The sequence below is a fragment of the Perca flavescens genome, chromosome 19, assembly GCF_004354835.1.
Source record: "Perca flavescens isolate YP-PL-M2 chromosome 19, PFLA_1.0, whole genome shotgun sequence".
Lineage (NCBI taxonomy): Eukaryota > Metazoa > Chordata > Actinopteri > Perciformes > Percidae > Perca > Perca flavescens.
Genome location: NC_041349.1, coordinates 13199956 through 13224541, shown reverse-complemented (window position 1 = coordinate 13224541; position 24586 = coordinate 13199956). Strand labels below are relative to the sequence as shown.

The 24586-nt window shown below is 39.7% G+C and overlaps 2 protein-coding genes across 11 annotated transcripts in view; one reads left to right on the top strand and one right to left on the bottom strand.

Annotated features, from left to right (window-relative positions):
* Nucleotides 1-5542, bottom strand: part of phka1a (phosphorylase kinase, alpha 1a (muscle)) — a 36521-nt gene extending 30979 nt beyond the window's left edge. For all 9 annotated transcript variants that reach the window (XM_028563808.1, XM_028563809.1, XM_028563811.1 and 6 more), the window contains exons 1-2: nucleotides 5183-5542; nucleotides 625-783 (exon numbers count right to left, since the gene is read on the bottom strand). In XM_028563808.1, coding sequence (XP_028419609.1) covers nucleotides 625-783; nucleotides 5183-5260 — 237 coding nt within the window. In that variant the 5' untranslated portion in view covers nucleotides 5261-5542. The remainder of the gene's footprint in view (nucleotides 1-624; nucleotides 784-5182) is intronic.
* Nucleotides 5543-6734: 1192 nt separating this feature from the next.
* Nucleotides 6735-24586, top strand: part of hdac8 (histone deacetylase 8) — a 33781-nt gene continuing 15929 nt past the window's right edge. The window contains exons 1-10 of one of the 2 annotated variants that reach the window (XM_028564373.1): nucleotides 6735-7154; nucleotides 7267-7319; nucleotides 8202-8332; nucleotides 11703-11844; nucleotides 12492-12604; nucleotides 12776-12853; nucleotides 12945-13053; nucleotides 14112-14284; nucleotides 15375-15469; nucleotides 17443-17508. In XM_028564373.1, coding sequence (XP_028420174.1) covers nucleotides 7041-7154; nucleotides 7267-7319; nucleotides 8202-8332; nucleotides 11703-11844; nucleotides 12492-12604; nucleotides 12776-12853; nucleotides 12945-13053; nucleotides 14112-14284; nucleotides 15375-15469; nucleotides 17443-17469 — 1035 coding nt within the window. In that variant the 5' untranslated portion in view covers nucleotides 6735-7040 and the 3' untranslated portion in view covers nucleotides 17470-17508. Of the gene's footprint in view, nucleotides 7155-7266; nucleotides 7320-8201; nucleotides 8333-11702; nucleotides 11845-12491; nucleotides 12605-12775; nucleotides 12854-12944; nucleotides 13054-14111; nucleotides 14285-15374; nucleotides 15470-17442; nucleotides 17509-24586 lie in introns of those variants that run through there. The other variant, XM_028564372.1, reaches the window with a different exon arrangement.

Genomic DNA, 24586 nt, shown 5'->3' with positions numbered 1-24586 from the left:
TAGTCCCTTGTGGCAGCACTTTGTTGGACTGCTTACAGCCGCAACACTGCATTACAGTAAAGTGCATGGGTTGGGGGAATGATAAAGCATTGTATCGCGATATTTTCCGTGGCAATACTGTAGCGATATACAGACGCCAAGTATGGATCTATTATTATAATGTGTTGTCAGTTTTCTTTTGGGGACATCATTTGAAATTGGGAACAACTCGAAGTTGGAAAAAAGGTTAAAAAATTGCAATATATCGAAGAATATCGCAATATGTTTAAAATCGCAATAATATCGTATCGTGATATCGTATCGTGAGGCCTCTGGTGATTCCCACCTCTAGTAAAGTGATTTCATTTTCTGAACTTTTTATGTACCTTTACCCACTTAGTCACTGTATCCACATTATTGGTGATTATATATAATCAACAATCAAATATTATATATATATATATATATATAAACTCTCATTGTGTTAAGATTTTTTTGAACGGTCCAATAGTCAACAGTACATTATTGCTGCAATATCGGCATTGATGTATTTGGTCAAAAATATTGCGATAATTGATTTTTACCATATGGTTTTTTTTTTTATAATTGATTGACCATATGGCCCAGCTCTAGAGACACACCTACCTGCTCCAGTTCGTAGGCCTTGGCCTTGTCTTCGTCCCTGTCGGCGTTCTTCCTGTAGGCCAGACTGAGCGCCCACACAGACAGGACGCAGTAAACATTGTCTCTGACCCAGGAGTGAGACTGTTCAGCGCTGCCCGGCAGAAGACCTGTCACTGGATCCTGGACACACACAGAGGGGTCAAAGGTCACAGGTCGGCAGTTAACACAAACAAATAAGACACTTCCGACACTGATGTAGAGGTGAACTGCTTCAGGGGCTCCACATTTACTTGTGCAGCTCAACAGAATATATAGCTAGAATATGTTTTTTTAATTTTAGTAAAACAGCCTGGGAATTGATGTTTATTTTGAAAAAGAAAACTGGTTATAATTCATAAATTTCAAAGTCAAAATGGGATTACATTTGACATGCAAACAATTTAGTTTAAAGTGATGGTTCGGAGTAATTTCACCCTAGGGTCCTTTGCACCATGACCTCGAGCCAAACACCCCCCCAGAAGTTTTTTTCACCTGGGTCGAACAATGGGAGAGTTAGCGTAGAGTAGCGTTATCAGCTGAATAGCTTATTAGCGCAGGGGCTAATGGACCCACGTTTGTATCTCGTAAATGACCCCACTAATAATGCCCGAAATGATACCAAACTTCTACACTAGTACAAATAGGTTATGCACTCATAACACCAGAAGTTTATGAACACTTGCCTGCTCTCTTCTGCTCTCTGTTGCTGCTGCTACCTGCAGTTAGACGAGTGCTTAAGGCTGTCTACAAATTACTACACCGAAAAGAGATACAACAAAAATATTTTAGAGCCGGGACTTTAACGCGTTAATTAAGATTAATTAATTACAGACTTTAATGCGTTAATTAATTACACAAAAAATAACACGTTAAACATTTTTTACGCATTTTAATCACACTTATTTTTGCACCGCGGGACGTTTCTCACTGGATGAGTTTCGGCGGACCGATTATACTGGAGCACCAACTAGCGTTCCTGACTTCAGACCTGCTTCAGATGCTTCAGACAACAACAAACCACAGTGAACATGAACGAAGAAGCTGACGAGACCGCTTTGGTTGGCTCCGTGGATGGGAAATTTTGTTATAAAAAACGAACGGATGGAAGCGTCGATTAGAGCATGGTTGTGTGCAAGCTATGCAACAAGGAATGTGCATGTCACCGCAGCACATCGAGCCTCAAGTATCACCTCGACGCAAAACATTTAGCAGCTAGCGTGGACGTTAGCACAACTCCGAGTACAAGGACCCCCACCCAACCTACACTCCACCAGATGACTGGTTTAAGGACCAGGGTAACCAAGTCTGAATGTACTTGAAAGTATTGTGTTTTACTTAAAAAAAAAACATAGTTTACAGAAGGTCTACCTACCTATAGGCTACCTGAATTTCTGAAATGTATTATATTTCTAAATATGCTATTGCTACACTTAATGGCAAAAATTGCACTGGTCTGCTGGACTTGGTTGAACAAAAATAAACAATATTGTGTTGCTTAAGCTTATGTATTCAGTTATTATTCAATGGTATACTAAAAATCCATGTGAAAAAAATTACTTCTCACTGTTCTCAGGTCAAATATTTATGGAATTAAAATGCAATTAATTTCGATTAATTAATTACAAAGCCTGTAATTAATTAGATTAATTTTTTTAATTGAGTCCCGGCCCTAAAATATTTATTAATTTAATGATTAAATAAGGTAATGTCTCCAAACTTACCTCAGTTATTACTTGTCTCCTGCTAGTTATACTACAGCACTTAGTTAAAAAAAAAAGTTAAATAAAAAAATATTTTTGTTGCATCTCTTTTCGGTGTTGTAATTTGTAGACGGCCCTAAGCACTCGTCTTACTGCCGGCAGCAGCAACAACAGCAGAGAGCAGAAACCAGCAGGCAAGTGTTCATAAACTTCTGGTGTACTTACAAACTTTCCAATCCATCGTTTTATGAGTACATAACCTGTAGAAGTTTGGTATCATTTCGGGCATTATTAGTGGGGTCATTTACGAGATACAAACGTGGGTCCATTAGCCCCTGCACTAAGCTATTCAGCTGATAACGCTGCTCTACGCTAACTCTCCCAATGTTAGACCCAGGTGAAAAAAGCTTCTGGGGGGGTGTTTGGCTCGAGGTCATGGTGCAAAAGACCCTAGGGTGAAATTACTCCGAACCATCACTTTAACTGTTGTAGTATTACTTTGAGGGACAAGTGCATGTTTGCATTGTCCCCCTTTTGTTTTCATTTACTAATCCATGAACTAGGACTGCAAGTAACTAATAGTTATCATTGGTTAATCTGACAAGAATATGTGAAAAAACTACTTCACAAGACTAAGAAAAAAGCAGGTATACACACACATGAGAGAAGGTGGCGTCTGTGAAAATTTTCAAATTGAGGGTCTAAATGTAAACTGTGATTGTCTTGTTGTAGCAGAAAATACAACTTTTGGTTGCATTGGAACATAAAATAAAATAAATCTATTAAGACAAATCTGCTCCTTTCAAAAAATAAAAAATAATTATTTTTCTGTGAAAATTTGTTTAAAAACGTATTAGCTTTATATAAGGTATTTTCTCATTTCACATCAGTTTAGACAATCTACCTATGTAAATGTGCAACCTTAACTACATTACCCATAAGCTCAGTTGCTTCTTTTTGTAAATAGAGACCACAATCCTTCACAACAGCAAAATACTGAAGGAAATAAGAAAGTTGAAACTATGCAGCTCGCTGAGGAACTGGAATAAAATGTGATCTTTGTGTACCATATTTAATATATCTTTTCCCTCTCTGTAACTGCTGTTGGTCAAGAAGAGCCACTAAATAATCATTTCTCCTGATGTTTAAGTTATAAAATGTCACTTTAATTACAGCTAACTGAGACCTAATGGCAGTCTTTCATCATCAAGATGAGTTTCATCATTAACAGAGACGGATGTGGCTTCTGGGTAAGTTGCAGAAATACACCAGCAAGAAAGTCAACATGATGTACCTTCTTCTTCGTGTAAAAGTGAGTGTAACTAGGGTGATTTATGTCTTTAGAGTAGCGTGTGTTTGGTTCTTTTACTAATGGAATGGACTGTTGACTACACACTGCAGATCTCTGGCTAAGACATATAATACCCCCAGAAGAACAGACAGATAGATTTACTGTCAATACATTTTCTTACTCTTTATCAACTGCTGCAGCAAGCCTCGGCTCTCAGTGAGCACATTTGATTGTTAGTGCAGTGATCCATCTGAGCAGTGACCTGTATGCTGACTGGTAGCCATTTGGGACAGTTTTTGTATTGTGAAATACCCTTTACAGAGAGTCTGAGTCCTGCCCCCTTACCAAGCCTCTATTCCACGAGCATCTAACTGATTCATTGGATTTTCTCTATTTGTGTCTTGAGATTCCAAATACTTTCTGTAACCTGCTGTCCTATAGGAACACACGGAAAATACATGAGGTGTATGTGTTCTTGTACTATCTTTCTGAGGACCAATTTGAGTTCTAGACCTTATGAGGACTTTTTTGTCTGGTCCTGACTTCTTTAAAAGACCATTTGAGGGTTTACATGTATGTTCAGATTAAGTTTAGGATAAGGTTTGGGGTCTGGCCTGTAGTTTTGCATTTCCTATAGGGCCAAAAGTATGTGGACTTTTAGTAGGACTGTATGGCTGGAGTGTTTCATGTTTCATCTTAGTTCAGATGAAGGGTAATGCTAAGCTAAAGCATACAATGATATTTTTTCTCTCTCTCTCTCTCTCTCTCTCTATATCTATATCTATATATATATATATATATATATATTTTTTTTTTTTTACTTCCAACTTTGTGCTGGTTTGGGGGAGACCCTTTCCTGTTTAAACATGACAATGCCCATGTGCACAAAGCCAGGTCAATAAAAAATAGGTTTTTGACCTGCAGTCAGGTTCCTAAAAAATGTCTTCCCAGAAGAGTGGAGGCTGTTGTAGCTGCAGATGAATGCCAATGGTTTGGTGCCACAATCCCATATGGGTATAATATCCATACTTAAGAGCATAGGATGTATGTTAATGAGGGTCTTTAGAAGTGTACAAGTGCAAATCATCTCTTATAAAACTTGAAAAATGACTCAAAGCATGTGATGGCGCGGTGGATATGACACATGCCTTTGGTGTGGGAGATCTGGGTTCAATTCCCACTGCGATAAATCAACCAATGTGTCCCTGAGCAAGACACTTAACCCCTAGTTGCTCCAGAGGTGTGCAGCCTCTGACATATGTAGTAATTGTAAGTCGCTTTGGATAAAAGCATCAGCTAAATGACATGTAATTTAATTAAGACACACACTCACAAGTACTGTGTGTGTGTGTGTGTGTGTGTGTGTGTGTGTATGCCTTGCGCAATATAAATTTACTTTAACTAGTCCATGCATGAAAACATTGGAGTTTGTGTTCTCTCTAACAAGCTAACATAACCTGCCTGCAGGTTTGAAGCAACTAACGTTACTATACCGTCAATTTGGATTAACTTTTAATGTGATAAAAAAAAAAAAGAAACAAATACTCACTTGGTGCTGCAGGATAGTTTGCTGAACTATCCGGGCATAGTTGTCCAGTTTAACGCCCGAGTTGCTCCTGCTTCTCATTGTGACAACTAGTCAACAGTTCTGCTCAGTTTCAGGTGGCTTCAAGTACTCAACAACACAAACTCGCTAAATCCTCGACATTAAAGTCATTTCTTCGGCGCTTCTCGATCGTCCACAAAGCAAAGAGGAGGGCAGCTTTCTACGCGACTAGAAAAGCTGCAGCCTGGCTGACTGTCTTTTAAAAACACAGCTCAACGCTGGCAGCGAAGAAGTTCCAGCAAGTGTTGAAACGGTTGAAACCTGAAGCTGCTACCTGCGGTAAACTGGTCACAGGAAGCAGGAACAATAAGAGATGTTGCCTTCAAAATAAAAGCGTGTCAGAAAGAGCTGTGCACTCTCTCTACTATAAAGTTACTGTTTTTTTGCTGGGGACATGAAGACTAAGTGCAGTTTAAGTTCATAACTTAAAGTTACGCATTGTGGGAGGAGGCGGATATCATTATTTCAACAAACAGTGTCCTAAAATAAAATATACAGTATATTATAAAATATTATAAAACGGGTAGCTCAAATCAAGCAATCTGATTGGTTCTAGCTGTGATATAATAACCATATACAACGGTTATAATTCAAGTTCCTTTGCACAATAAGTATCACTCCGAGAAAAAAAACAACCTCAAGATACAATGTTACCACGAAGGGAACCGTTCATCTGCACACACACTGCAATGAAACAGAGCTGGTTTAAACTCGGCCAATTATCCCTTAAAGTGTATGCTAAATTTAGAATATTTTCACTACTTTACTTTGACATCAGACGGCATTTTTCGACGGGTGGAACTGAAACGCAAAAGTGATTAAGAAAGAAGAAAATATAGTGTCCTAATGATAGAACAGATAGATATTTTACAGTCTATGGTCCTAACATTAGCTTTTATACCACCATATGGGTCATGCAACTGTTTTTGAAGTATCCTTTCCCAAACACCCCCACAAAAACATTAAAATTAAGTTACGTTAAGAAGAATAAGAACACTTCTTCTGCTGCATGTTTATATATATACTTTTTACTATACCTTCACTGCAGTAGGCCTATCAGTGCTTAACTGTTAATACATATTTTTATTTTCTCAACCGGAAAAGCTATTATTACTTGTAAATAACTTGACAGTAGTGTACCCATGGATGTATTAAGAGAACAAGTGTATACCCCACTATATTTAGAAATGCAGAAAATGGTTTTAAATTTGAGGAGTGGACTGTATTTGATGTCTTATTTGTCATCTAACAATGACAAAAAGTGGAGAAAATAGTGTAATATGCCTACTAAGTCGTGTCTTAACTAAAACGTTGACACAAACAATTATTATTTTATTAAACCTATATTTTATATATTCTTTTTATTTTTATCCTATTCTATTCATCTTGCCTCAAACTTTTTTGAAACTTTATGTCGTTAGCTAGAAAAGCGAAAAGACTACAAGAAATCCCAGAATGCTTCTCCCTCCGCGTACGCTCCACTGTAAAGAAACGTCCGCGCGCGGAACGGTCGTTGGATTCACAGCTTGTGACCGTTAGGAAGCAGCTCAGCATATCCGTCCCATTCGTTACCAAAATGTCCGTCTTTCAAACGAGTTAAAATTGCTCAAAATACATGTATATATTTCAACTTTTATCATCGTCGTTTAACGTCTAACGGAGTAGTGAACCGACTTTACCGGGGGGAAGGTTGACGGTGTAACACCACACCTGAGAAGAAGACGCCGCTCGCATCTCTCATCACAGTGAATTTCTTTTAGCTCAATTCTTCGTCAACTAATTTCTATTTTAAACCACGTAAATGAGTCGCAGGGGAGACAGTGATGATGACAGCTGCGGTAAACGGAAGGTCGCGTATGTTTACAGCCCGGAATACATCGAGACTTGCGACAGTTTATCCAAAGTGCCAAACCGGGTGAGTTGGAAGAGCTAACGTTAGTTTGCCACCAGGCTTTTTACTCACTAGCTCGCCTGCTTTGTTGTTATCATTTTCCAGTCTGTGTTTTTAATTTCGTGTTCATTTCCAGGCGAGTATGGTCCACTCACTGATAGAAGCCTATGGACTCCTTAAACACATGAGGTGAGTGGAAGCTAATGTCAACACGAGATCAGAATCAGTTTTAATGGCCAGGTTAAAACATTTTGACTTCGGCTTTTTGTTGCTCTCAAAGTACTTACACAGAAATAATAGACATACGGTTAAAAACAAGAACAACAAAGCCGAACAAGGCAAACATAAACATACAGTAATACAACTTACTGCCCTAACCTCATCCCGTACAACAACATAGACATGAAACACCCCTCCAGACCATTACTACACACACACACACACACACACACACACACACACACACACCGTATGACCACTGACATATTTTGGCCTCTACCTTTTATTGATTATACTTCTCATCTCCAGCACAGTAAGACATACTATTTCCAAAGATGGTTTGGTGGTTTTCCTCGCCATTTTCTACTTCTCCATTTTATTAGATTATTACATCAAAGTTTGCTTTGAACATTGGAAAATGGACACTGAGCTCACAGCTTGTATCGCTTTTCTTTAAACTTAAGGAGGACGATTGTGGTAATTTCCCCCCTCCATATCCTGATCCCTGCAATTTCCACTGCACTATATCAATGCAGTATTTATTGCGTTGATTCAGCAGTTTCTGTGCAGTTGGCATTTTCTTTTATTGCTGGCTGTGTTTGGTGCCAATATTTCTGTAGCTTTAAGCTGCACACTTGGTCATTTCTGATCTGAAAGTGATGTCTCACCAGGTCGTAGTATCCCATGAAGCGCCTATAGTTGTCTGCGGATTACTGTAGTTTTATTTACATACAGTATTTTAATTGTCAGCAGCATGAGTTGCTCTGCCACTGCTTAAACAACCAGTTATTGTCCGAGCTGCATGTACCATTATTATTGTTTTTGTTCCCCCCCGCCCCCCTTTCTTTGCAGCACCGTTAAACCTCAAGTGGCCACCATAGAGGACATGGCCAAGTTCCACACAGACTCTTACCTGGAGCATCTTCACAAGATCAGCCAGGATGGAGACAACGATGACCCCCAGTCAGTCGACTACGGCTTGGGTGAGAAGAGCCGACGCTAACTTTTACCAGCCAAAATAATCTATTCACCTTTGTTACTGGAATCTGTTAATTCTACCCATCTGCAATGCTGCTTCATGTAGGAATCCAGTGCGTAAGAAAGTCAAATGTATTTATAAAGCGCTTTTCACAGACATAAGTCACAAAGTGCTTTACAAACACAAGAAACACAATGCATGGTGAGAACGCGATAGACAATCATTATTACACAATAATATTGAAAATGCAGACCGGTCAACCTAACGTCTGTCTGAACAGGTATGTCTTTTATCTGATTTTGAAAAGAATCCACAAAAACAGCAGACCATAAGGGTGGAAGCAGAGCATTCCATAGTTTAGATGCTAAGGACTTAGGTGAGGTCTTAGAAAAATATGGGCAAAGTTGCCACATATGCAGGAGCCTGACTTAAGTACTTAAGTGTAATCATTTTAACCTAAATCCTATATGCAGCAGTGAGCCAGGAAAAGGACTTAGACTCAGTAGAGTGTCCATTGAAAACACTATACTATATATAGGACACCTTTAACAATTTATCATGAATTGCAGCAGAATTCGGGTTACAAGAGAACATTTATGGACACATTTATTGTCTCAAAATAGTACTGGATGATCCTTTTTATTCACTACAGACCGATTTAATACCAATGTTTTTGTGTAGCCGTTGTTCATCACAGCATAATAAAAAATAGAGGGATTAATGAGGAAACAAGCACTGCAGTGCTTGTCTGTCGGCAGCAGAGGGTACTATAACACAAGATCCAAAAAGCTTATGTCTGGGTACCAGGTTTGTGCAAAATTCAGAATTTCAGAATTGGCCTCCATTCAATTCATGAATTTGAATTGAATTGACTCCGCCCCACAGGAAGTTGAATTGGAATTGGAATGACAGGAAGTGGAATTAAATTCATGACAATTCAGAGAAATTCCACACAGTCACACAACAGAAACAATGTGTTGAATCTCCCATACATTCAGTGTTAGGAAGGTTACTTTGGAAATGTAATTTCTTACCAATATTTATCAATGCAAAGCAATTTCCTTTTGATTTGATTAATTAAAGTACACATTTTACCTCCGTAATACAACTAAATACAATTACATTAATTTTGTAATTTAATAACATAATTTCATTACACTTAACTAGTCACTCCTCAACCCTGCATACATTTTGTTCCAAAATATAGATCACTCTGTCAGAGAACAAATATTTCTATTAATTCCACAATGGAATAGTTTTCTTGATTTACAATAAGTAATAAGAAAAAAGTGTGCTTGCATGCTTTTACACACGTATGATATCCAGTGTTGGGGGATTACTTTACATTACTTCCTTATGGAGTAATGCCATAATATAATCACATTTGTCTGTAACTGAGTAATGTAACACATTAATGTTACTGTTACTGTTGTTGTGAGTTGGTGTGTTTAAGCCCTTTATAAGCTATATGCCAGGCTCTTGCTGTGTTGCGCTACAGTAATGTAATGAGTTACTATGCAGAGAGAATAACATGTAAGGTAATGCATTATGTTTTTTTTTTTTTTTTTTTTTTTAAAGTGAATAATGTGTATTACACGTTCTTGAGTAGTGACCCCAAGACTGATGATATCAAATATCAGTAGCATAATACCATAAAGAGATGGTTTTCAAAATTGTAGATGCCTTTTGAAATTTGAAGTAGCCTTGATGGAGCCACAGACTGGAGCACTGCAGTGCTTGCATATGGCTCTGTGGTTTCCAGGTGTTAGTGTTGGAGTTGGTTCTTCAAAATGAACTAGTACAGATGACCTTTTAGGCCTGCCATTATTTTCCATGTCGCTGTTATTACAGGTGTCAAATCTATAAATGTTTGTAATCTGAAGTTATAAGGTACTTCTGAAACTTAAGAAGTCCAGTGTTGACCATCAAATTGTGTAGAAAAGAAGCTTTCAAACAAATGTCCACCTCACATTGTTTGGCAACAATTTTAAATACTTGGTTAAAGTAAAGCATTCTGGGAAATGGAGTCATGTTCCATCATGTTCCACAAAATTACAATTACAATAAATCAAACTTAACTATTTGTTCTGTGACTAGAGCTTTTAACATTCATTGCTGGGGGAAAACATTTCCTGTTAATGTAATCTGTACAAGTAGTTCAGACTAATATCGCTTATAGAATATGTAATGCAATCATATCTGACATACATTGTAAAGCTTCATTGTTAAACACTTCCCTTAAATTATGTATATGAATTTTTATTGAATTGCAATTCTGCTTCCTTTAATTCAAATTCGAATTGTAATTCTAGATCCTGTTTTTGACATCAATTCAAATTCAATTCAAATTCAAGAATTGAATTGGAATTTAGGAGTCATTCTCAATTCAATTCTGAATTGTGCACAAGCCTGCTGGGTACACAGTACAATGTCAAGGTTTTGAATTGTACTTACTGTAACAGACATTTTAGTTAGTTTTAAAGGGGTTACATTTCTTTCTCAGTGACCTAAATGAAAGTATTATCTGCATAGCATCCTTGCTGTCCTTTTCACATCATTTGTATACTCTGGTTGAGATAGGAATACATAAAAATGTCCCGCCTCAACTCAGCTGAACCTCAACTGGGTGGGACACGGTCAAAACAATCCCACCAGGGTCTGTTGTTCTTGGACGAGCTGCCTTGAAGTCCACCCTTCTCCAAAGTTTACATTTCTAACTTTAGACCAATCTTCAATTCCACCCTCCTTGTTTTCGTTTCCTTGACTCATTCCCTATCCGTCTCCCTCCCTTCTTTCATTCGCCCTCATCCATTATCGCGTTTCTTTATGCCCTGGAGTCATCCCTCTTGTTGCTTCCTCCTTTTGTGTTCTGCACACCTCTCGGGTTCATCCTTCCGTCTTGTTACAAAAGCAAACTGCTCCACCTTTTCCCGGATTGAGACATTTCTCTCTTTACCATCACTCTCCGTCATCTCTTTCATTTATTTTGACATCACACTTCATTGTTTCTTTGTTTTGTTTCAAATCCCTTTACCATCCTACTATCCTCTTTTATGACGGCACGATTTAGACTTGATAAGTGCTGCCTGTGCAGAAAAAAAAAGTTTCAAGCTAAGGGAAAAAAGATTTACATTCCTGTTTATTTATATTCAAGTGCAGTATTTTAGAAAACACTCAAATATATCTTAGTGCTATTCCCCCCCTCTCTCCCCGTTCAAGTCTAAGCTGTCCTATCAACAATAAAGGCCTTTAAATGCCACAAAAAAAGTCATCTTTAAAATATATCTTAGTGCTGTTTCATGGCATTGTGGGCTCTGTTAAGCCAAAATGGGCTTAATTTGATTGTTTTTCTACATGTGTCTCTCTTCCTCCAGGTTATGACTGTCCAGTGGTGGAGGGGATATATGACTATGCAGCAGCAGTAGGGGGCGCTACACTGACAGCAGCCCAGTGTCTGCTGGACCAAAAGTGTGACGTGGCTATCAACTGGGCAGGAGGGTGGCACCATGCCAAGAAGTAAGTCCACCTGTTCAGACAGAAGATAGATGGATGCCACTAGGGCTGGGCGATATGGAGAAAATCAAATATCACAATATTTTTGACTTAATACCTTGATATCGATACCGCAACGATATTGTAGTGTTGACTATTGGTGCTTTCACAAAGTATTTACACAATGAGAATTTTGATAAGTAATCATCAGTAATGTGGATATATTGGCTAAGTGGGTAAAGGCAAATAACAGAACAGTTACAACAGTCTGGTAAGTCCAGAAAATGACATCACTTTACTGTAATGCAGCCTTTAAAACCAGGAAAAGACAACACTTATGCCATATTACAATATCCAAATTCTAAGACGATATCTAGTCTCATATCACGATATCGATATAATATCAATATATTGCCCACCTCTAGATGCCACGAACTTTAGGCACCTCCAGCTGTCCTCATCAGTTCCACTGATGAGGCTGACGGGGGCGCTCCATGCTAAGGTCAGACTTTCAGACCCTACAGTTTTATTTCTCTCTCTCTCTCTCTCTCTCTCTCTCTCTCTCTCTCTCTCTCTCTCTCTCTCTCTCTCTCTCTCTCTCTCTCTCTCTCACTCACTCACTCACTCACTCACTCTCTCTCTCACACTTTCTCTCTCTCTCTGTCTCCCAGGGATGAGGCATCAGGTTTCTGTTATGTGAATGATGCTGTGTTGGGCATCCTCAAACTGAGGGAGAAATACGAGAGGGTCCTCTATGTAGACGTTGACCTGCATCATGGAGATGGTACGCACACAAACAATGTATTATCAGGCTGGAAATCAGTTAAACATGTTTACTTTTCTGCAAACCTGCAGATCCCTCCAACAATATTTGGTGTGGGTGTACAGGTTGAAGTGCGCAGATTTTTTCTTTTTATTTTTTTTTTTTTTTTTTTTTCTTCTTCTCTCACTGCAGGTGTGGAAGATGCCTTCAGCTTCACATCCAAAGTCATGACCGTCTCCCTGCACAAGTTCTCTCCTGGATTCTTCCCAGGTGGATACTTGCATATATTTACAATATGTTTTAAAATCTAATCTCCTATATTGTGAGACAGTGTGAGATAAGTGTGTGTGTATGTGTGTAGGTACGGGTGACCTGTGTGACACGGGGCTGGGTAAAGGCCGTTGGTACGCCGTGAACGTCCCGCTGGAGGACGGCATCAAGGATGACCGATACTACCAGATTTTTACCAGGTACACACACACAGACACACACACACACACACACACACACACACACACAGTAAAGTATTAGGAATTCCCTAAGCAGCTCAGAGGCAACCTTAAAGGCATGTTTTCCTCAAGGACCCCTGAGAAGAAATTCTATTTTCCCTTCCCTCTCCTGACGCATTCCACCCAGAGATTAAAGGTCAGGGTCAGTGCCTTGGTGCTAATGCAGCTTCAGCGGTTTATCAAGGACACTTCAGCAGGGTATTTCCTTCCATGTCAGGGCTTAAATTTGGGATTTTCTTGTTGAAGTTCCTTTTGTTGAAGCTAATTTTGGCGTCAGTGTCTGTATAGTGCCAGAAACCCCTGAAATATCCACTGTAGTTTCACCAGGTTGTCCGGTGTTATAGTCAATGACAGTCAGTAGGTCTAATCTATGCTATCATTGAATTTTGAAGGGATATATATATTTGAAGAGAAAAAAAGTATTTTTTATGTTGTTTCAGAGGAAAGTCATGGATTTTCCCAGACTCAGGTTTTTATTTTTATTTTTTAGAGCCACCAGTTATTGTTTTTATAACATATACTGAAGATTTGATCATATATGCCAGGTTTTATTTGTTCTATTTGTCTTGCAATTAAGGAATGTAATGATCCGAAATCAAGCAGTAGCCCATACTTTACTGCTCACTGAGATGAGAATGATTAAACAGCTCATAAATAATTTCTAGGTGGTGACTTCTGATTGGTGGAACTGACTGTAGACTGGTGTTCCGTCACTTCTGATTGGTGGAAATGACTGTAGACTGGTGTTCCGTCACTTCTGATTGGTGGAAATGACTGTAGACTGGTGTTCCGTCACTTCTGATTGGTGGAACTGACTGTAGACAGCTGGTCCATAGTCGAATGCTGACAGAAGCTACAGCTGGTCAGATTTTGATAAAACATAAAAAAATGCATGATGGGGATTTTTCTTTTCTCTTTCTTTTCTTTATTATTTTTGAGTTAAAACATACTGGCTCTTGATTGGCCCAGCCTACATCATCAGTGGGTAACAACACGTTTACTGCTGTCTTGTTTTGCAGAGTAATGCAGGAAGTGCGTGCACAGTTTAACCCGGAGGCGTTGGTCATGCAGCTAGGTGCCGACACCATGGCGGGCGACCCCATGTGCTCCTTTAACATGACCCCAGTGGGGGTGGGCAAGTGTCTGCAGCATGTCTTGGAGTGGCAGCTACCTACACTGCTGCTGGGAGGAGGTACGATGTATGAGTTTGTTTATTATTCTGGCTGAGGTTGTGTTTTTTCATGTAATTGTATAGATGGATGTCCATGTGTTGGAGTGTATGCATGTGTTAATTATGTGTGTTCCCGTATATAAGCGTGCACTTAGTGTATTAAAATACTATCCGATGAAAGGTAGATGATTAACCATGTCCTTTATGTGTGTTTGTATTTCCTTTTTGAATCTCAGTGATCCACTCATTTCTGCACAATTACGCAAACACGGATTACACACACACACACACACACACACACACACACACACACACACACACACACACACACACACACACACACACACACACACACACACACCATGCTCTGTTCCAGACCCCTCAGCCCTTGGCCAGATGATACCCTACTTATACGACACAATGAAGCCATTTTACTCAACTACAATCCCACCTCTCTTCCTTTCTTTCCCTCCCTCTCTGTCCTACATACTTTGTCTCAGTTATATCCTCCACTTTTTCTTGGATCTTGTCATTCTCTTGATTTCACTCAAGTCTAGCCTCTTCATCCTTCTCTCTTTCTGTGTGTGTGTGTGTGTGTGTGTGTGTGTGTGTGTGTGTGTGTGTGTGTGTGTGTGTGTGTGTGTGTGTGTGTGTGTGTGTGTGTGTGTGTGTGTGTGTGTGTGTGTGTGTGTGTGTGTGTGTGTGTGTGTGTGTGTGTGTGTGTGTGTGTGTGTGTGTGTGTGTGTGAGAGCACGCGCTAACATTTGGTCTTGTTAGCTTCTTAGTTTGTTGTAGCGTGTCAGAGACTTTGGCTGCGCCGGCTAAATTTGAAAACACTTCATTTCAACGCCCCCCCATTCTCTTTTTCAGTTCATTGTCTTTGTCTCGACGTCCTGTTTACAAAGCCTTGTAAGCGACTAGATTCATTGAAATGAATCCGTTCCACACAGTTACATTTCAAAAAACCTTTTCGCTTGACAACGTTGGCGGTATTTAGCCATGGTCAGACAAAGATTTGGATTTCAGGAACTGTCAGCATCTGACAAATATGTTGCATGTGATCACAAAATGTCCTCTTTATATCTGTCTGTGTCTCCCTCTTCCTCACCAGGAGGTTATAACCTGGCTAATACGGCTCGTTGTTGGACCTACCTGACGGCAGCGGTTCTGGGAAAGACTCTCTCCTCTGAGATACCAGACCACGAGGTATGACAACACACACTCTCTCTCTCTCTCTCTCTCTCTCTCTCTCTCTCTCTCTCTCTCTCTCTCTCTCTCTCTCTCTCTCTCTCTCTCTCTGTTGTAGCCACAGTCGCCCACATTCACATATTCCCACATGAACACAAACGCGCTCATTCATTGTACTGTCACACAAAATCACAGGCCAACACACACACACATAAAAAACACAAACACAACCCCTTGTGTTCATGTCTGCTGAGTCACTCCATCTAATCAAAGATGGCCGCCTTCTTCTCAATAAAGGGGTTTGTCTGCAGGTGACTCAGAGAGAGAGTAAGAGAGTTTGTGTGTGTGTATGTGTGTGTGTGTGTGTGTGAGAGAAGGGTATGAGTGTTGACAGTTCCTCGCTGTCTGTCTCTTCTAACACAGGCTCCTCTCTCCTTTTTTGGCACTACGGTGACATTTTATAGTGGTTGTTGGAGCCATTATGCAACTTTGTGTTTTGTTTTGCTTATATACCACATGGGTCACATTAATGCATATGCAGTTTTCTGTTTGATCACTGGGTGGAGCATTGTCACCAGAATGCATATAGGTAATCAACAGCCAGAGGTACACAGGTGTGGTCACAGCACTGAAAGATATTTAAAGTATGGACATTGTTTTATTGGCAGCCCAAACCACGCGTCAAAGCAAGTTCTCCCTTTGTCTCACCACGTTGGCCTAACGTAGGTCTGGTTAAAAGATTCTGCAGTAGTAGTATTGAAGGAGAAATCTAAATTTGAATGAGTGAGTGATGTTGTCTGTACGTTAAAGCTATATGTGTAGTTTCTGTCTCCCCCATGAGGAATTCTAAGTAATGACGACAATTCTGTCGGTGCTTCCACATGATACAAGCCTTCTGTGATTGCGCTTCATCCCCACCCCTCCTCCACACAGTTGCTACGTAGTCAAGGAGGACACGGAGGGTTAAAAAGAAAACATGATGAACTAGGGCTGGGCGATTATGGTAAAAAATATGATCACAATATTTTTTTTTCATATTGATCAATATAAATATTTATCACCGTATATAATTTGATAATGCTGCCAGTTTGAAGAGTATCCTGATACATGACTGAAGCCTGAAGAAACCAGAGGGTTCATTAGTAAATCTTTAGAATGTAGTTTATTAACATAAAAAATAGAACTGCCTCGGGACTACAGGTGAAAATTAGCATTTATGCTATAACCTGGCTCATTTACAGTCTGTACAGAAATGTTAGATTGTTCATTAATGTGCACTGTCCCGAATAAATAAATAAAAATAAAATAGAATAACATAATGTAACATTTAACTGTGCAAACATGGCTTGGTTTAGAGTATATTTTGTGATGAAAGAATATATTGAATAACCTCTAAATGTAAACATTTAACTTTGCAAACATGCTTTATCTGCCTTAACGAAACAGTGCAAGTTAGTAATTCAACTAAAACTAAAAGTTGTGACTACTATCACATTCACTTTTCATATGGAGCAATGGTCGCATTTTCAAACTCTCTGCGTCATTAAGTTTCCTGCAGGCTACCATTAACAGGATTATGAAACGCAACATGTAGTCCTCTGGTTATTCCACGTCGCTGTTATTCACCATAATTAGGTCATAGTGGGGATGTAAACAAGTGAACCTACTGAGACACGTCTTGGAAGGAAGAAAAAACATCCCAGTAATTTATGTTTGTAAAGGAAAGCACGTGTGTAGCCACAAATGTTCTCATTATGCTAATGGATAAATCTAATTGACCCACCCTCTCTCCAAATAGAAATCAGTAGACCCATCTATTTTTCTAGCACACACAAAGAGTCTCTTTCTCCAGCAACAGCTTTTTGCACCTTGTCTTGCTCAAATGTAATGAATAGCTATGAGTGCATGAGCGTTTGTATGTGTGTGTTTTTATGTGTGCGTGTGCGCATGTTCTGACCGTAATGAAGGTACCTCTTGTTTCTCCTTGTCAGCATCCAATGGCCCTAAATAGCCTTTGACCTCATTAAGAAGCACTCACTGGAAACAAAGCAACAAAGCAACTATCAGTGCAGGCAGCTGCCACAGATGATGCGAGGACACACGCGTGCGCACACACACACACACACACACACACACACACACACACACACGCACACAAAAACAGCCTAATGGGTTTTCCTAACTTTAATATTAAGGTGCTTATTGGCTTCTTTTTACACAGGTGTGTGTGTGTGTGTGTGTGTGTGTGTGTCTGTGTGTGTGTCTGTGTCTGTCTGTGCCCGTTGTGCTCGATAAGAGGGGCATTTATCCATGATGACCAAGCAAAGCTGAAGTTCCAGCGACACAGGGAACAAAAACTACCTTTGTACCCTTTTCCTATGTGTGTGTCTGTGTGTGTGTCCACCCTTCTGCTCTACTGTAGACAAAACCACACATTCATTACAGCCATATAATGTACTGTCCTGTTTTAGAGCATTTTTGTGTTTCATTGTATAATACATTGCCACCAATGTGGACGAAACAACCGTCCTCGAATGGGAAACTATCAGTTAGGCAGTTGCACCAAGTAAAAGTCAAATAAATGCTTATTTGTTTTCGCTGTGCTGCTGCACTTCAAAAGTGTCCTTAACTGACAAATGTCGGTGAAAAGAAAATTGAAATAATAAATGATGCTTCATCTAGTTTCAAACATCCAAAAACAGCCTTTTTAGTTTGTTGTATCTTCTCAAATCTCACTGAAATCAATCCAAACAAATTTGTTTTTGATTAAAATATTTTGTTTTTAATGGAATCAACTTCATCCTTTTTTTCTTAGTGCCCAGGAGGGCGAGTCTTTGGCATGTACAAGCCCTGGACTAAATGGTTAAAAATAGTAGTCTAAAAAACACAAACATTGCTCACAGTTGGCAAGTCACATTAACAATAGTGCTGTAATATTCACTGATTACCAGACAAAATATTACACTGCAGATAACCCACACAATGACCCTGCCTCTATCACACTTATTATACTCCAATATCTTATAAAAACACAAGTAAAAGTGCCTTTTGTAGTTCGAACCAGGACTCGAGCTTTCGGGTCGAAAGTCATTAACCCTCCCTGTTGACTTGTATTGTCTGTTAGCAGTTAGCTGATCCTGATTGACCCCCCATTGTGTGATAGTGGTGGAGCCAATCTGTGTGTGAATCAGAGGGCAGCAATTTGGGGCTTGCTAAGAATAGCCACAGAGGTCAGAGGTGGATTGAAGTCTCTGATTGGACAGGCATGGGGATTGTCTTCATAACCTGTTGTTGTTGTTGGTTTTTTTTCAAAGAAAGTGTCCTTCATCTTTGCTTGTGATTACTTTTCCATTTGAACATTTATTTGTAACGTTTGATGTCCACATACTGCGCTTTTGACCTTTTTTTTTTTTTTTTAAATTCAATCGCAGTTGACAGCACAGGGAATCTGGGAATGTTCAAGGGATAGTTTGGATTTTGTGAAGTGGAGTTGTATGAGGAACTTATCCATATAGTGTATTAGCTACAGCAGCCCCCAGTTAGGAGAAGCAGGCAGGAGTACAGAGACTGATGCTCGATCGATGAGTTTAATTGTGTGACTTTGTTTGTTCGTTTTTTTTGGTTCCTAACCGGCTTCAGACACCAAACTAACCAACCAAGGCAGTGGTAGAAAATCAACTCCCATGTTCTGCGAGGTAAAAAACAAAAATCAACATCGGCTATCAGACAAATTGTTGTTTTAAATTGGTATCAGCCCAGAATTTCACAATCGGTGCCTCCCTATAGATCCCTATCCCTATAGAGAAGAGTTTTGGTAAACAGTTAGAGCTGTCCGTGTGACTCACTTTATCAACCCCAGACCCCTCCTCTTCTCTAAAACATTTTCGGTAATTTCCCAGCAGCTGATTTCCTCCCAGCCGCGCTGCTCTGATAAAAACAAACCACAGATCCAAACTTCCTGCGGCTGCCTCAGCGGGCTAACACGCATACCACAAACTCACAATGTTGCTGGTGTGAATCCAGCTCAAATCCTTTTGTCACATTTTGCCCCGCTTTCTGTCGCTCTTCTCTTTCCTGTCTCCACTGCATGCCCACGAAGCACATATTGTGTATGCAAAAAAAAAAAAGTCTCAAACGGAAACTGGCACCTGGATTTGCTTGATATGCAGATTCTCACATCCAGAGTTTGTCTACATTATTTGGGCAAAACTTGACTTTTAGGTTTTTTAAATGTAATAGTGATGATCATAGACATTTAAAGAACTGCTGGGAATTGGTGGGATACGCTAACTGGTCCGCTGCACCATAAATGTATCCGCGTTTGTCCAGCAACAGAAGTAATTACAAATGTGTGTCTGTCTCAGAGCCACACAGGAAGGGAGGACGTCTCTGGTCCCAGATTGGCAGCGGGGAAGCGTCCCGCCTCTTTACTTCCTACTTCATCTTTCCCTGTCTGCAGCCACTTCCTGTCCTGCCCCTCGCTGCCGTCAGGGATGTGTTTGCTCCCAGAGTCACAGGCTCAATCACCGGAAACATCACCGGGGAGGGGAGGAGAGGGGAGGGGAGGGGAGGTGTGTGCGTGTGCGTGTGCGTGTGCGTGTGCGTGTGCGGGCGCTAGGGCTCCTTGATTATGGCAAAAAATATAATCACGCTTATTTCGGTCAATATTGAAATCACGATAATTTAACACAATTACTCGTTGACTTCTGGAAAGATGTTGCAATTATTGAACTTAAAAAACAGTGGAAAAAGTTAAATAAATCAACAGTAAAAAAAACACAACTGTGAAATTTGCCTTAATACTTTTCCTATTTAAACTTTATTTTTTAATTCAGAGCACAAGAGAAAGTAAGAGTTTACTTGCAAAATGTAATGAGCTAAATAATTGTTTTTTTTTAATAATCTTTTATTGTTTTTGTGATCATTGGGAGCCAAAATCATAATCACGATTACATTTTGATTAATTGCACAGCTCTAGTGTGTGCGTGCAAGCAGCAGGAGACTGTGTGTGTTTGTGTGGACCGAGAGCATTTTGCCAATATTCAAATATGTGTTATTGATTTTCGTTAATCGAATGTCTTGCTGCTGTAGATTATTTGACTGAATCATGGCGGGGAAAGTGTTTGGTGAATGTTGGGATGTACCAACAATGAGCTGGAAGAGTCCGTTTCCGGTCTCGTTTCCCTTTAGGGAGTCGTGTCTGTGTTGCAGTTGTCTTAAACGTCTGTTTGTCTTTCAAGATCATGGACGGGCTTGATCTTAGAAGACAGGATCATTATTCACATTGTTATCTTCATTTTTAGAGTTTTTTTCCCCAATTGAATTCCTTTAATTCTTTTGCAATTGTTTTCTTCCTTTTTTATTAACCGTTATAACTGAGGTCAGCCATAGGAGACCGTAAAACCATTTTACCATACATTCGCACATAATACCATATTAACTTTTCTAACTGGATCACAGTTGTACATACAATGTTTGTTTTACTATATGTTCACTAATTTAATGCATTTGCATGATTACATCAAATGTTTGTGTTTTAGAAAAATGCAAATGAGGGCTTCACTAGTTGCATGTTCTTTGCATGAGCAGGATCTTACACTTATCTGCTTTTAGGATTAATAGATTAGAGACAAATGGAAAATTCAAGTTTTACACATAATGGTGCAAATCTTGTTCACCGGCTCATTTGGGCTTGACTCCTTTTGGCTTTCCTGATTTTTTTTGGGGGGATTTTCTTTTTTTTTTAAACATACAAATAGTATTTGTTGCCTTAAAAGGAAAACTGACAGACAAATCTATAAAAGATGGATTGTTGAAGACGCAGGGTAGGGAGGATGGGAGAGAGTCCAGATGCAGAGAGAGAGGGAGGTGTACGTGCGCTATGTGACTGACTCGGGCATCGGGCCGTTTTCTTCCCTTGGTGAAAACATTTGTTAGATAGCAGCTTGATAGCAGCCACAGTCCATTTGTTTTCTGAGACTTTTTCCTCTCCGCTGTGCAGCTCGGCATCCTTCAGAGCTGGAGATCCTGCTGATCGCTGCAAAAACAAACACACACACACACACACACACACACACACACACACACACACACACACACACACTCTGCTGTCAACAGATGGGCTTGTGCAACGTATGAACACACACTCAAACTTTTTTACATACACGTGCATGTTATGTCTTTCCACTCACACTTGGGCTTGGACACATACACAATAATACATACATAATAGTACATACTTGTACTTAACATCAAGTATGGATAGATACATATTACTACAAATACCATCACTACTACTGGTACTACAGTAGCTAATACTATTACAATCACTTTGGGCTGCTCCCTCAAAGTTGATGACTATTACTGCCACTAGACTACAACTACCTCAATAGTTACACTATTAATGTACTATTTAATATACTACCTACTAACACCTATCCAAAACTGTGATCACAACTTGTTACTATAGTACCATTAATACCAGTACAGTTTCTTAAAGGTATATGCAACATTTCCGCATTAGACCTGTGGTAGGCACTTGTTTTAGTTTTTTTTCTTGTTGCGTTGTTTGGCAAAAAATCCATAATAATCTTTCATACAACGTACACGCAAAACATATTTATAAAACTTTATTTTATCTGCTTTAAAAAAAAAAGCTTCAAAACACTTAAAGACGTTTAGATTTACACATACACAGCGTTCTCTGCATCAAGGCCACTGTTTCTCATCCAAACAAGCTCAAAGGAACAGTGAGTGATGGGCAGAGGGTCCATGTTAAGGGCCATGGTAAATAATCGGAGACCTTCCACTATTTATCTCTCGGTGTGTTTCTGCCTGAGACACTGGAGCCAGACAGCGGCTAGTTTCTGTCTCTTGACCCTGTCCAGGTGACGTAGATACGCTGCGTCACTGGATCGTGCACTAAAGTCTCTCTTTTATCATTTACTTTATTCAGCATCGTTTTTTTTCTTTCATTCTACCGATCCCTGTAGTCTGAAAAGTACTAGGAATATTAAACTAATATTATAGAAATATTATAGAAAAATAGTACTCTTAGGAGTGTCTGCACCTCTCTCTTTCTCGTTTCCTCTCTCGCTTTCTTTCCATGGTCGTCCAAACAAGCAAGCAGCAGGAGTGTGTGTGTGTGTGTGTGTGTGTGTGTGTGTGTGTGTGTGTGTGTGTGTGTGTGTGTGTGTGTGTGTGTGTGTGTGTGTGTGTGTGTGTGTGTGTGTGTGTGTGTGTGTGTGTGTGTGTCTGTGTGTGTGTGTGTCTGTGTGTCTGTGTGTCTGTGGCTGTGTTGCTGGACAGCAGGGGACAGAGCACTGGGTTCATGGGAATACATAGCGGGTGTGCATGTTTGCTAAGTAACTCTCATGTTGAGCTCTGTTGAGACCGGAGGTAAGACACAGAAACTCATCGGAGCTAATTGGAAACAGAGACACACACACACACACACACACACACACACAAAGACACACAAAGACCTCTTGGATATTTGCTAGCATATACTCTCACAAGAAAATATCCTTGGACTACAGACACACACAGGGCTATTAAACAAAGACAGAGTAGTCTTTGTCTTTCAAGTACACCAAAATATACTCCTGCATGTTGGCTCAGGTGTGTGTGCGTGCGCGCGCGTGTTTTGCTAACAGGCTTTCTGAAGTCTTCTCTAATGACATCCATCTAATCCACTAAAGAGTTTCAATCCAATACAAGATATTCCTGTCTTTAAAATGGCTGTGGCATTAGGGCACAAATCATTACGGGATGTTTGCAGAATCACTTCGCCGACTTAAAGGAGCAGTCTCACATTTCGGGAAGTGCGTACTGTCATCACTTTGAGTCAGAAAATATCAATATAACATTTAGTTGTGAAACAATGAATTGATTAGTCAAAAGACCGAAAATTGATCTACGGTCTGCTAGCCCCAGCCTTTTAGAATGAACGTTTGACTATAATTTCAGAACAGATTTTTTTTATGTATGTAGTATGTTCGGAGGAATATGGTTCTTTAGTTTCAGACCTCATTCACGATGACTTGCTCGGTGTGTTCTACTGATTCTTCAGAGTCCAAGGCATTCACAGTCACTGCGAATGGACTGACGCACTTGTGGTCAGACCTGGCCTCCAAGTATGTTTTGCTCTCATGGCACAGAGTCACGGCCCAACAAATTCCCTGAAAATATGTTTTTTCAACTGAGGTGCTCTGGTTTTAACTTCTAGTTGAACCCACTCTCTGGATTTCCACCTGTTTTTCTTTTCTTTTTCTTTTTTTTAAATATTGGCTGGTTTTGTTTCATGGAATTGGTCCGACTCTGCATGAAATGCCAGGAGCCTTTGGTATGTGCTGAAATCATCTCAGGCAGGGTTTTTTTTTTGTTCATGTTGGTGAGGCCAAGGCTGTCCAGTGGAAGTTTGACTGATTTGTGGTTCCTCTTCTGTGTTCTGCATTACGGTACATTTTCTTTCTGTCCATAAACCAGAATAGACTGGGTCATTTGTTTGTGTAAATGCAACTCCTAGACACCACACTCCCCCAGAAAATATATAAAGAACATGTGTCCATCTGAAAGCTCTGATGTGTTTAGTTTTTTTTTGCCACACGAGTGGCCTGGTTCTAGGTATTGTTGGTCCACGACTTTCATCCAGACAGAAATATCACGACAAATATCGGACAGATTACCATGAAATTTGAAGGATGAATCCCAATGACTTTGGTGAAGCCCTTGACTTTTCCTCTTGCGCCACCATGAGGTTCACATTTGTGGTTTTGAGGGAGAGTTCCAAGAGTGTATGGCTGCAGCCTGGAGACCTCCCATCTCATGCCTCCCGTTTCATACCTGAGCGTGTCCAACGGTAAATTCAGAAGTTCAGAATACGAAATCGCAAATTATTTTCTAAATGAAGTCACGGTTAACCCTTGTGTTGACTTAGGGTCAAATTGACCCGTTTTAAATTTTTGTTTTATATCAGTATATATACTATATATGCAATTAATTGAACGCCGTTTAAACTCTTAACTCTTGTGTTGTCTTCCTGTCCACCATGAAAAAAACCTTTTGGTGTTTAAGTAGCTTTTTTCAACGTTTTTTTTTTTTTTTTTTTTTTTTTTATGTTTTGGGCACTTTTTT